Below are 13,395 nucleotides of genomic sequence, written 5' to 3'. Positions count from 1 at the left end.
TCTGAAATCACTAAAGGACTTTCCATACACCTTAAATTCACCCCATGACTCTATGAAGAGAGACTGCTCAATGAATCAAGTGATTTCTTGCCGTGCGCATGTCTGTTGTGAACTATAACTTCCATCCTCCTGCTCAAAGCAACGTTTGGAGCAAGCTGGGAACTTGGATTCCCAACAAGTATAACACAGAGTGGGAGACGCAGAGCACAGCTGGAAGGCCACACGGGTGTCACGTTGGTAGCTCCCCACAGCTGGAATCCCACAGGCCTGACAACCTCCCCATATGGTATTTAAACAATAAATATTCACTGCAAGTCAAGTGGCTTTCAAGGAGGCGCGCCGATGTCTCTTAACCATAACAACCATCAACACATATGGTTTTAAAAGCAATTATTTTTTCAGCACGCAGGTAATTAATGCTTGCGCTCTTCACTTCCTGCTCAGAAGGTCACGGAATAACAAAAGCAGAAAATAAAAGAGTGCAACGGACAAACGTGCCCCCCAGCTTTCAGCAGAACACCATCCTCTTTATTAGGAGAGCAACTTGCAGTTCATTATTAAATCCCCCCATTAATGAATAATCAAACAGCAGAGTCCCTTTAGCACAATGGGCCGGTGTCACAACCTTTGGGCCGGTGTCACGGCAGCTTTGGGGTCTGGAGGGAACACAACAAAACTAAACAAACAGGAATCCTAGAACTTGGAGAGTGCAGTAACCCCTTCCAGCCCTGATGATGGATGTGATTAACCAGGGAGCTGCCATTCCTGATGCACAATGACAGCCTAATGAGAGTCCTAAGGGCATATCTGCACTCAATGTGCACATCCTCCTATCCATTATTCCTAATTCTCCTCTAAAAAAACCACAAGTGATAAGTATCAGGAATGGGAAACATGCCGGAGCCCCCACCACCCCTTTATCTGTCCAGCACCCCCACCCGCCCATAGAAACCTTCCTAACAAAATCTGCTTCAATAACAGCCAGGGAATTGGTTCAATTAGGGAGAAAAAGCAGGAGGAGAGAGAGGAGAATTTTTGTAATGAATTTGCCTGGCCAAAGAAAAAAAAGAGAAAACTCCAAATTGGGGGATTATGTGAGCAGACCACCTGTTGTGCATTCTTGCTGCCTTTTCTTTACCTCCCCAGCTTATGTCCTGCTGCCTGCCGTCTGCCTAACAATGTGGAAGAAGCTTTCTTTTATTAGACTGTCCTCCATCCCTTCCCTCGCTAACTGTTACAATTCTCCTCCGGATGCCTAAACCCCCTCCCAATAAAGTGCCTGATGTCTTTAATTGAAAGATCCAAAGGCTCTGCGGTGGCCCAATTGCTCCTCAGCACGAAGGAGAGGGACCCGGGGACACAAAAACTTCACTTTTTAAAGAGAAAAGATCAAAGTTTGCAGAACTCAAAATGATGTGACTTCCCTACGGATTAACCCTCCCATTCATTTGGTGCCTCACTTATTGGAGGGGCCACTAAGGAGACAAGTATAAAGTTCAGCTGTTCCGAGGGCAACCTTTACTACTAATCAGTGGCCCCTCACTCAAACAAATGAGCTTAGGCTTGACAGAGGTACAGGTATGGGATCCGTTATCCGGAAACCTGTTATCCAGAAAGTTCTAACTTACAGGATGGCTGTCTCCCATAGACTCCATTATAATGAAATCATTTTACATTTATAAAGTGATTTCCTTTTTCTCTGTAATAATAAAACAGTAGCCTGTACTTGATCCAAACTAAGATTTAATTAATCCTTATTGAAGGCAAAACAAGCCTATTTGGGTTTGTTTAACTTTTAAATGATTTTTAGTAGATTTAAGACACAGAGATCTAAATTACGGAAAGATCCCTTATCCGGAAAACCCCAGTTCCCGAGCATTCTGGATAATGGGTCCCATACCTGTACCAGGTATTCCTTCACTAACTAGGAGCCATATCTGATATAACATGATAGGTTACCACTCTTAAAGGGATAATGACCACTAAAATACAAGCTAGATAGAGATGTACCTGCATTTATAAATGTTAATGTTTCCAAACTGCGAATTGAACTTTTTATATGTGAAACTACAGGAGAAACTGACTCTTGCACTCCCTACTTCCTGTTTGTTTTCTGCAAGGGATAATAAGAAGTGCGAGAGAAAATAGCTTCCCCTCTGCCTGCTTAAAAAAATACATAATGACATTTAAGGCAACGGTTTTTTAAACTTTATTCTCAGGGGACCCTGTAAGAGGAAGAGGGGTGCTGAGGAGCCTTTGGGTCAGCACCTAAAATTGGGTCTCTGTGCTCTTTTTAAAGTGACTCCTTTAAATATAAAGAGTAAAAAAGTATTTTAATTGCTACAACATTGCACTTTATTTAAAGGGGGCAGCACAGCACAGGAACACGATTTTGGATGCTACCCAAAGGTTACTCGGGGAAACCAATTTTCGGAGCTGACCCAAAGGTGAATGATATAGATTTAATTAAGTGCCTAATCTTAATTGCTATTACCTATTCTTGCACTTTATTTATAGGGGTCTGCCTTAAACAGAACGGGGACCCAATTGTAGGTGCTGACCCAAATGGGTGCATCAAGGTATGGACACAGCTACATGAATATAGTCAAATGCTACACACCAGCCCATGCCATTCGCTAGCTTGTAAATGAGGCACATAATTAAAATTTTGAATGATTCCCCTTTATATTTAAAAATAAAGGGCATATCAAATAAAAATGGTACTTTAAGATATTGGGGGTTTAAAGGTGAAATGACACCAAAATTTCAGTGATCCCTTTAGCTACTCAGAATAAACACAATTTTATATATATATATATATATATATATATATATAGAGTGTGTGTGTGTATGTATGTATAGATATATGTATATATCTATATATACAGGTATGGGATCCTTTATCTGGAAACCCGTTATCCAGAAAGCTCCAAATTATGGACAGAATGCCCATCTCTCATAGACTCCATTTTATCCAAATTTTAAAAAATTATTCATTTTTTCTGTGTAATAATAAAACAGTAGCTTGTATTTGATCCCAACTAAGATATAATTAATCCTTATTGGAGGCAAAACCAGCCTATTGGGTTTATTTAATGTTTACTTGATTTTCTAGTAGACTTAAGGTATGAAGATCCAAACTACAGAAAGATCCGTTATCCAGAAAACTCCAGGTCCCGAGCATTCTGCATAACAGGTCCCACACCTGTATATTAAAATAAATTCAAGGAAAGATTTATGATCTGGATAACAGGTCCCATACCTGTATAATAAAATAAATTCTAGGAAAGATTTATGCAGAAAGAACTGTCAGAAAGGTCATTTATATATATAAAAAAAGTCATTTTATTGACAAAATAGAATACTCCAATATTTGCTCTTATCGAGAAGCCTCTAGCCTTTATACAAAAGAAATGTACAGAACGTAATAGCTTTGTCACTATGTACAATATATTACACATTTTACACGAGAACACAAATAATTATATAAATACATCCTATTATGGAAGAAACCCGTATTTCATGGGGGTACTGCTTCTTAATTAAGGCAATAGCTTAGATTAAAAAAAAAAAAAAGCTGGGTCTGTCCAACCTGTGTCCCTCTAAGGTTGCTGGGAGTTGTAGTTAAAACCCCAGCTGTGGAGACTATGGGCAAGACTTGGTTAATTCATAGAACCCGCACCCTGCTGTTAAGACTCCTGCTATGCCAAGAAGAAATAAACATTATTTCAGCAACACTTGGCACATGTAAGGGGGGTCCCCCATAGAAGTGAAGGGGGAAAATGGCTGGGGACACAGCTAAATGCAATTCGGAACCAGGACAAGCAGCAGCAGCACAGACACTTATTGCCTCTTTGCAAATAGCTGACGAGGGGGGACAATCCCTGCTTAACTATAATTATCACCTTCACAAATGCTCCTTGCATATAAATGGGAGAAATGAGGGAGGCTTCAATCCCAGGTCCATTGTTCCGACCAGTCATTCAAGTCCCTGCTAATGGATACCATTAAGAGTTCATTATCATGCTAATAGCAAGAATGTAAAAAAGGGGGACAAGTTGGGTGAGGTTGGTAACTCTTACTAAGAGTCTCAGGTCTGTCCCTCCCCCCAGCAATTTAGGTATAATGATTAAGTCCATCCTGAAAACTTAAAGCTGTTGTGAAACTTCAACTCCCAGTCGTCGATTGACAACATCAAAACGGCAACAGGTTGGGCACTGCCCGGGTAAGTGACCACAGGCTGGACGAGACAGCAAGAACCTCACCCTGGGAGTATTAAAGGAACAGTAACATCAAAAAGTGAAAGTGCTTTTAAAGGATCAGTGACATCAAAAGTTTTTTAAAAAATTTTTTTTGTATACTAGGAAAAAAAACCACCAACACATATTAAACTTTAAAATAACTTACCAAATCTCCACTTGCGCTCCTCTTCAGAAAAGGCGTTCCATCGTGCGGCACTCAATTTCTCCTCCCTGCCTTCCTTATAGGAGATAGCCAGGGAGGGGAAATGGAGCGCCGCACGATGGATTGTCACCCTGTCGCCTTTTCTGAAGTGGAGATTGGGTAAGTTATTTCTAAATAAAGTTTAATATGTGTTGGTGTTTTTTTTTTCCGTAGTATACAACTTTTTTTTTAAAAAAAATGTTTTTTTGATGCTACTGGTCCTTTAATTAATGAATAAATAAATAATGTAGTGTTGCCCTGCACTTGTAAAACTGATGTGTTTGCTTCAGAAACACTACTATAGTTTATATAAACAAGCTGCTGTGTAGCCATTGGGACAGCCATTCAAGCACAGGATACACAGTAGATAACAGATAAGTACTACTATAGTTTATATAAATAAGCTGCTGTGTAGCCATGGGGACAGCCATTCAAGCACAGGATACACAGTAGATAACAGATAAGTTCTAAGGAATCCCATTGTATACTACAGAGCTTATCTGTTATATCCTTTGCCTTTTCTCCTTTTTCAGCTTTGAATGGCTGCCCCCATGGCTACACAGCAGCTTGTTTATATCAACTATATTAGAGTTTCTGAAGCAAACACGTCAAGGTTAACAGTGCATTCTAGTTGCATTACTTTAAATGACTTTCATTTTTTGGTGTTACTGTTCCTGTAAGTCCAAGTTAAACCTCCATCTAGACCTGAGATAAGGGCATTTGTTTTGGGCAGGACACTGAACTGCCAGTTCCAGATCTCCAGGTGAGCCCGGTGCTGACGTCGCTGTACATTGACCCTCCAGTGGCTTTGCTGCCCCAACAGCAGCGGGTACAGAACGCCCTCCACGATTCCAAAGTCTTTCCCGACCAGATCCAGACGCCCGAGGTGATGCCCACCACCAGGCACATGAAGTACTTGAGCATGAAAACCGCGTAGTCCGGCCGGCGGGGCTGTGCCATTTCGGGTTGGCACGAGTTACAGTTATGAGCCACCTCCCAACCCTGGCGGTTGTGCTGTTCGTAGAAGAAACACGCTACCACTATAGTGGCGGGCACCGTGTACAAGACGCTGAATATCCCGATCCTGATCATGAGTTTTTCCAGTTTGTCCGTCTTGGTGCCCCCTTGTTTGATGACACTGCGGATCCTAAAGAGGGAGACAAATCCGGCCAGGAGGAACATGCTGCCAATGAACAAGTAGATGACTAACGGGGCCAACACAAATCCACGCAGGTTGTCCAGGTTCTGGTTGCCCACAAAGCAGATGCCAGCCACCGGGTCGCCGTCCACTGAACTAAGGGCCAGCACAGCAATAGATTTGATGCTGGGCACCAACCAGGCGGCCAAGTGGAAATACTGGGAGTAGCCAGCGATAGCCTCGTTGCCCCATTTCATGCCAGCGGCCAGGAACCAGGTCAGGGACAGAATGACCCACCAGATGGAGCTGGCCATGCCAAAGAAGTAGATGAGAAGAAAGACCAGAGTACAAAGGGCTGGCCCAGTGGTCTCATAGTGGATTATATGTTCCAGGTCCAGTTCCCCCCGGCTACAAGCCACTTTCTCATGGCCAGCAATGAGCCGGATCAGGTAGCCAGTGGAGACCAGCAGGTAACAGGCGGAGAGGAAGATGATGGGGCGCTCGGGGTACTTGAAACGTTCCATGTCAATGAGGAAAGTGGAGACAGTGGCAAAAGTGGAGGCAAAACAAAGTACAGACCAGAGTCCGATCCAGAACTCGGTGAAGGTTCTCTCCTCTGGGCTGAAGAAGGGGTTGTGACAGGGCATCGCACAGTTGGGGATCTGGCCGGTCCTGACCCGGTTGTACAGGGGGTGTCTCTCGTTAGAAACCTGCACCATAGGGGCCCGGCACTGGCAGCCTGACTCACACCCTGTCGTCCGCGATCTGCTGCGTGGGGGCTCCACGCGTGTCCTGCCTTTAGGAACCGACCTGGCCGGGGGTTTGGGGGGCTCCGGGTGACTGGGGGCGGCTGTAGTCTGCTCAGTCCGGTTGTAGTAGTCCATACACAGGGTGTCCGGGTTGCCTTGCTCGGGCAGACGATCACATCGCATGCGATCCGGCCAAGCGAAGCCGTACTGACGCATGAGAGGGGCACAACCAGCCCGCGCCCGCTCACACACGCTCCGACACGGGGGCAGCGGCTTCTTGTAGTCCTCCAGGCAGATGGGGGTGTACATGCTGCACAGGAAGAACTTGAGGTCCGGGGAGCAGTGAATAACGACCAGCGGCCAGAACTGATGCACCTCCATCCCGGCCTCGTCCTGCGTGTCGTGGTTGAACTGGTTGGGCATGTACGTGTAGTTGTAGCCGATGTCTTTGCACAGGGGGACCGTGATCTCTTGGCAGGACAGTTCCTTGGCCGCGGCGCATTGAGACCCCTGAAGCCACGACACGAGCAGCAGCAGCAGCGACAGCGACAGACTCTCCATGTTACACGGGTCACTCACAGGCGGCTGCGGGGTCACTGTCTGAGGCTCATTCCTGGCGGCGCCCGGACAACTCCACAAGTCGCACTCGGGAGAAGTTGCAGCAGCGACAGGTTAATAAATCCACCGTGACAGCTTCTCACTGATAGAGGCAATAAATCAATATCCGGCAGCTTTGCGATCAGTGCGCGCTTGTAGCGATTGTGTGCGATTGTCTGCGCTTCTCTTCTCTAGCGCTCCTGCCTTCCCTTAGCTCTGAGCTCAGTGTACTGAGTGTGCTGAATGTACTGAGTCTACTGAGTGTGCTGCTCACTCCCATGAATATTTATACCCATCCCACCCCCCCGCCAATCCACTAATCCCCCCCGGAGAGAGGTGGGGCCGCTGCCTGAAGCAAATCACTAACCTGAACTAGAGGGTCTCCGCGTGTTTATTAGCGGCCCATTGTTATGCACAGGCCGGGGATGTCGCTTATTATTGAGAGCAAACATCATTAGTCTGATGGATTTACTGAAATAAACTCACTACTCCTGACTCTCGTCATCCTGACATTCCTCTGCACTCACACCCCACTCTCCCTGCACATTCAATCAGATGTTATGATGACTGTTATATATATATATATCATATTGTGACATACACACATCACCTATATTAATAACTTTACTTTAATAGTATTGTTATTGCCCATAATTAATATCTATTTCTCATCTATCACTATCTATCTATCTATCTATCTATCTATCTATCTATCTATCTATCTATCTATCTATCTCTCTAATCTATCTATCTATTATCTATCTATCTCTCTCTATCCATATATACAGGTATGGAACCTGTTTAATAATTAATTAATAATTAATATCTATTTCTCATCTATCACTATCTATCTATCTATCTATCTATCTATCTATCTATCTATCTATCTATCTATCTATCTATTATCTATCTATCTATCTATCTATCTATCTATCTATCTATCTATCTATCTATCTATCTATCTATCTATCTATCTATCTATCTATCTCTCTCTATCCATATATACAGGTATGGAACCTGTTATCCAGAATGCTTGGGACCTGAGGGTTTCTGTATAAGGGATCTTGTCTACTAAAAAATCATGTAAACATTAAATAAACCCAATAGGCTGGTTTTGCTTCCAATAAGGATTAATTATATCTAAGTTGGGATCAAGTACAAGCTACTGTTTTATTATTACTGGGACAAAGGAAATCACTTGCACATTTTTGAATTATTTGATAAAAATGGAGTCTATGGGAGATGGCCTTCCCGTTATTCAGATAGACCCCATACCTGTCAAAAAGTATTGCCTTTTGGGGGGGCAGACTGAGGGGGCTTACCGTTGTTTCCTATGCCTTGTTGCTTAATGATGTCATCCATTATAGTCGTTGATTATTGATGTCACTTGTGTAACATGACTCATTGAAATGTAGGGATCAGGGAAGAAATGAGGGGGTCGGAATTAGAGGCACATGACTGGGGTGCAGTATGAGGGGTAATGCTCAAGGGGAGACTTCAGGAGCATAAGGGAACTAGGGACCTGGAAGAAGAAGAATTATTATCACTTATTCATACACCCCCATATTACCAAGAATTTTTGCAAACAATACATATATTGACATACTTGTGTGCATTAACGCTCTAGACACAATTTAGCTTGAAATTAGACCGAATTGGGTGCAGTTGGAATGTTGCCTTCTGATTCCTACAAAGGATTTGCCTAAAAGGGATTCTTTCATTTTTGCGACTAATATCAGTCAATGTCATTCTAAGCAACTATCCACTCTGCTTTCATTTCATTGGTTTTAAGGTTTCTCTGCTCCTGAAACAGTATATATTTGGCTGCCATTCATTCTCCGCACTGCTGCTTCTGACTCCCGGACAAGTGGTTTCTGGCTACATTGTGTCAGGAGTCAGATGCAGGAGTGCAGAGGAAGGGATGCTGGGGATGCTGGGATATGTAGTGCAGCGTTATCACCAAATACTTGCTCTTCCTTTAAGAACGCCCTGGCAGGCTTTTTTTTCCCCACCGAGGGATATATGCCACAATATGTGTTTATTTATGGCAAATGAGATGACGGTGCTGCAGACAGATAGTCTGGGAGCTCAGGAAATTGATACGCTATAGAGCATGCAAACAAGCAGCGCTGCCCACGAGTGAGTGCAATCCAAAGAAAAGATACAGGCTCCGCTATTGTGTCGGAACATTACATGTTAAAACAGTTCTAAGAGAAAAAAAGCTGCACAGGGTTCCCCTTTGGCTGATAGTAAAGGAACTTGGAATAAAATAATGGGCTTTTACAACTTGCAAGCTGTACCCAATCAGGATAAAGTAATTCTGTACTGGTCTGTCAGGTTTTCAAAGCATTTAAAAAATGGGTGGGCCCCAGCTTTTGTGTATAATATATATATATATATATATTTGATACCATTTTTTTCTTTATAAAAGAGGAAATTTTTTTCTAATATATAGTTCATTGAGTACAAAGCTGTTCAATGCCACTGTTTCCCAGCATTCTCTATTGGGGCTGCGGGAGGCTATTTTTGTTCAAGTTGGGAGTCTGTTATCAGCAGGTTTATACCCTATCCTATACTATTCCCATAGATTATGGTTGACGCAAGGCTGGAGATAGAGAAGAAGGGGCCCCTGGGAATGTATTAATCTGGGTTATATATTGAACTACAATTCCCAGCATTCCCTTTGACTGGCTGTGAAATTTTGGAAGCTGCAGTTCAGCAACAACTCAAGGCTGCAGGTTGAAATGTATACTGTATAACATGTACTCAATTGTTTTGTTTCTAGGTTTTCCTGCAAGTGGCCCCTGTGATGCCGAGGGCCCAAAACAAATGTCAGTTCCTAAAACCTGTCCTGGGTTGATACCAGAAAGCGACTCTTACAGTTAACCCAAGCCCAAGTGACGTGCAGGGGACACCATGGAGAGCAGCACACTCTCTGTATATCTAATCGAGGGCTATTTGTATACACAACATTGTCACTACACTATGAAACCCTTGCACCAGTCGTACAGGCCCCGTTACACATTTACCTTTGATAAATAACCCCTCCGATATGATCAATGCTCCCAACACCGTCTCCCTTTAGGCTGCTCAGTGCCTATTGCATGCCCCCCTGTATAGGCACATCTGAGAATAATCAATCCCCAGAATAAACAGCGACACCCCTCACCTGAACCCCCCGGGATTGTGAGCAACTCGCATGCACCTAAACACATGCTAATAGAGTGACAACAAAGCTACAATGGACGCAATGTGTATTGGGCCACATTATACCAATACAATATATATTGCTCTCAATACACGACTCCCACTCACTCTCTGCTGAGATAATTGAGAAATATCCAAACAGCTACAAGTTCACTTTCCTCAATCATTATATTATACTCACATATACCCAATATATAATCACATTGTTGTGTACCACAAATACTGACCTCTTGCAGTTGCTCCCTGCTTTTTATTCCAAGGTTTTTAAAAGAAATGTGCTTAAATTATTTTCCTCTCTTGTTGCCGGGTAGCAGCTGAGCTCAATCGTCAACTCTCTAAGGGCTCTTATTTACGAGCGGTTGAAGCTGCGCTCTCCTGCGTTCCGTTGAGACGCAACATGCTGCATTTTTCCTGCGTTCGGCTCCTACACGCGCCTGTATGAGTACAGCCCCATTAGACTTGAACTTTTTTCCATTCAGCCGCAGGGGAGCACATGAGTGGACACACTCAATTATTGTGAAGGGGGCTGTACTCACACAGACGTATGTAAGCGCCAAACGCAGGTGAAATGCAACATGCTGCATCCCAACCTGCGTTTGGCACTTACATGTGTCTGTGTGAGTACAGCCCCCTTCACAATAATTTAGTGCGTCTACTCATGCGCTCCTCTGCGGCTGAACAGAAGAAAGCGAAACACAGGGGAGCACAAGTAAAAACATCCATGTGTAAGGGCCCAAAAGCTAATTTGTAAAATGCTGAAAAATTCCCGAAACCCATAGAAGTCATTGGATTTTTTTCTCACTGTGCTTGTGTGCAAAATACAATTAAGTCAATGGGGGTAATTTTTGCAGATTTTTGTGCCGGGCCTTTTTGTCATGCAAAATTTTGGAACACAGAACTTTCGATTATGTGTGTTACAGAGCAGCCTCCCCGATTTGATACATTAGTCCCTGGTTAGCGGCAGCAGTATCTTTAGAATTTACAGGGTCGGACTGGGCCGGTGGGACACCTGGAAAAAGCCTGCTCCCTGCCTTAAACCTTGAGTGGCTGCAAGGGAGAAGTACAAGATACATGTGGGAGGGGGCAGCTGTGGCGACAAATATTTTAGGGCCCTTACTCACTGGTGTTTAAAGCTGCGCTCCTCTGCGTTCCGTTTTTATGCGTTTCAGCCGCACGGGAGCGCAGGAGTAGATGCACTGAATTCTTTTCAATGGGGCTGTACTCACACAGACGCATGTTCGGCGCTTAAATGCGTCTATGTGAGTTCAGCCGCATTGAAAAGAATTCAGCGCGTCAAAAATCCCGTCAGATCGTGGCCGCATCAGTTCGTTGATGCAATCCCGTGATCCAACCGCCCGTATTGCCTCCATTCTGATCTGATCGTTGGCTGGGCCCACAATCGGATCAGCCTGATATCGGCAAACTCAATGTGGGCATATCGGGGAGAAATCTGCTCGTTTGGCTATGTCGCCAAACAAGCGGCTCTTCCTGTGCATGGCCACCTTTTGGGCTCTTACGCGCGTTTTTACCTGCGCTCCTCTGCGTTCCGTTTTTCGGCGTTCAGCTGCAGGGGAGCGCAGGAATAGACGAATTTCATTTTTTCAAATGGGGCTGTAATCACACAGGCGCATGTAGGCGCCGAACGCAGGTTGAGACGCAACATGCTGCATTTTCCCTGCGTTCGGCGCCTACACGCGCCTGTGTGAGTACAGCCGCATTTGAAAAAATGAAATGCGTCTATTCCTGCGCTCCCCTGCAGCTGAATGCCGAAAAATGGAACGCAGGGGAGCGCAGGTAAAAACGCGCGTGAGTAAGAGCCCTTACACAACAACTGTTACAATGTGGTACATTAGTTGTTGGCACCTGTTGCTGAGAAATACCAGCAACTAGTCTATCAATTTGTTTCAAGAGAGTTGTGGAACAGACTTACTGAGCTTCTATTGGGCCAAAGAAGGGGAATTAACAACAGGAGTTAATAGGAATAGAACGAATAAACATTATTTGTGGTTTTGTGTGTTTGAAAAACAATAGATTTTCATAAACTGCCTCTTTAAAAATAAGCTTCCTATAAAGTCCCGTATAAAACCTATCTATAAAGTCAGTAGTATTATATTTGGGCAGTTTCCTAAAAGCAGTGATTTAAAGGAGTAAATCACAGAAAAAAAATAAAATAAAACCCCATGCCTGCGGTTTCTAGAAACAGCTGGAATTGTAACCTTACGCTTTAGTTACTTAAAGTGCACGGCGAGTCTTTGTGAGAGAGGGAGAGGCATCTGAAAAATAACACCCTTGCAGGATGTATACAATATGGCACATTAAAGAGCAGTGGAAAAAAATGTCCTTTCCGTATAGTGGGGAAAAAAAAGCAGTAAAATATATCCTGCTTATAAAGTATCCTTTAATCCATTGTGCAGCCTTCAGGTGTTGTTGAACCGCAACTCACAGTTCCGGCACTGTATACTGAACCCCACAGCAGTGGTCCCAGGGGTGTAGTTCATGGAACTATGGAGTCAAGGGGGTCCACAAAGGGGAACTCAACTACAGTGCTAGGATCTTCATATTTTTTTGGGTGAAGGTACCCTCGGGTGATGTGAAAGTTTATGGTAGTTACTGGTACTCACAGCAAAGGTGTCTAACGCTATCACTGAGCTCATCATTCATTTAATCATTAAAGGGTATCAATCAGCCGTGACCAGATAAGCATAGGAACAGCCGTAAATGGATCTCACACAACAAGGTCAGGTGTAAACCCCTGCAGCTGCTAATAGGTTCTAATGACATGTTACTATACCCAACAGCACAATCTTTTTATGGTGCCAAGGCCTTGGGTGGGGGATGATATGTTAAAAAAAATATTGTTACTTTGCAGAAGTCCACTGAGCCCTCCATCACTGCTCGTTCTCTTGGTTCTCTCTCTGGTCTCCTAACTACAAAATGATTCATGAATGAGGGTCTCATTACAAAACTGCTGGCATATCAACGCAGGGGTAATTTCTTAATGCCCCATAGTGGTCATTCACTTAAGCACCTTAAAAATCCTGTGCAATATGCAGAATACAGTTCTCAAGGCAGCCCTGTAATTATCAGCTGGCATAGGGCAGGCAGTAAGAATAAGCCTCCTTTGCCCCTTGCACCCACCATCACCCTCTATAACTTGCTCATCTTAATAACACAAAAGTTAGGGGGCATGAAGGTTTTGGTGAGCCTACTGCAGCCCACCCCTCATAAATAGAGGCAGTGCTGTTATAATCCTGAAAGAAC

General features: G+C 43.9%; 1 protein-coding gene across 2 annotated transcripts; it reads right to left on the bottom strand.

Annotated features, from left to right (window-relative positions):
• Nucleotides 1–4,926: 4,926 nt before the first annotated feature.
• fzd8.L (frizzled class receptor 8 L homeolog) lies at nucleotides 4,927–7,210 on the bottom strand. 2 transcript variants are annotated; one of them, XM_018266191.2, is made up of 2 exons: nucleotides 5,196–7,210; nucleotides 4,927–5,111 (listed from the first exon to the last, which is right to left on the bottom strand). In XM_018266191.2, exons 1-2 carry the CDS (start codon nucleotides 6,889–6,891, stop codon nucleotides 5,080–5,082), a joined length of 1,728 nt encoding a protein of 575 aa, XP_018121680.1. In that variant the 5' UTR covers nucleotides 6,892–7,210; the 3' UTR covers nucleotides 4,927–5,079.
• Nucleotides 7,211–13,395: the final 6,185 nt, after the last annotated feature.

Source organism: Xenopus laevis, chromosome 6L (assembly GCF_017654675.1).
Source record: "Xenopus laevis strain J_2021 chromosome 6L, Xenopus_laevis_v10.1, whole genome shotgun sequence".
Classification (NCBI taxonomy): Eukaryota; Metazoa; Chordata; class Amphibia; order Anura; family Pipidae; genus Xenopus; species Xenopus laevis.
This window is presented reverse-complemented; position numbering and strand designations above follow the sequence as displayed.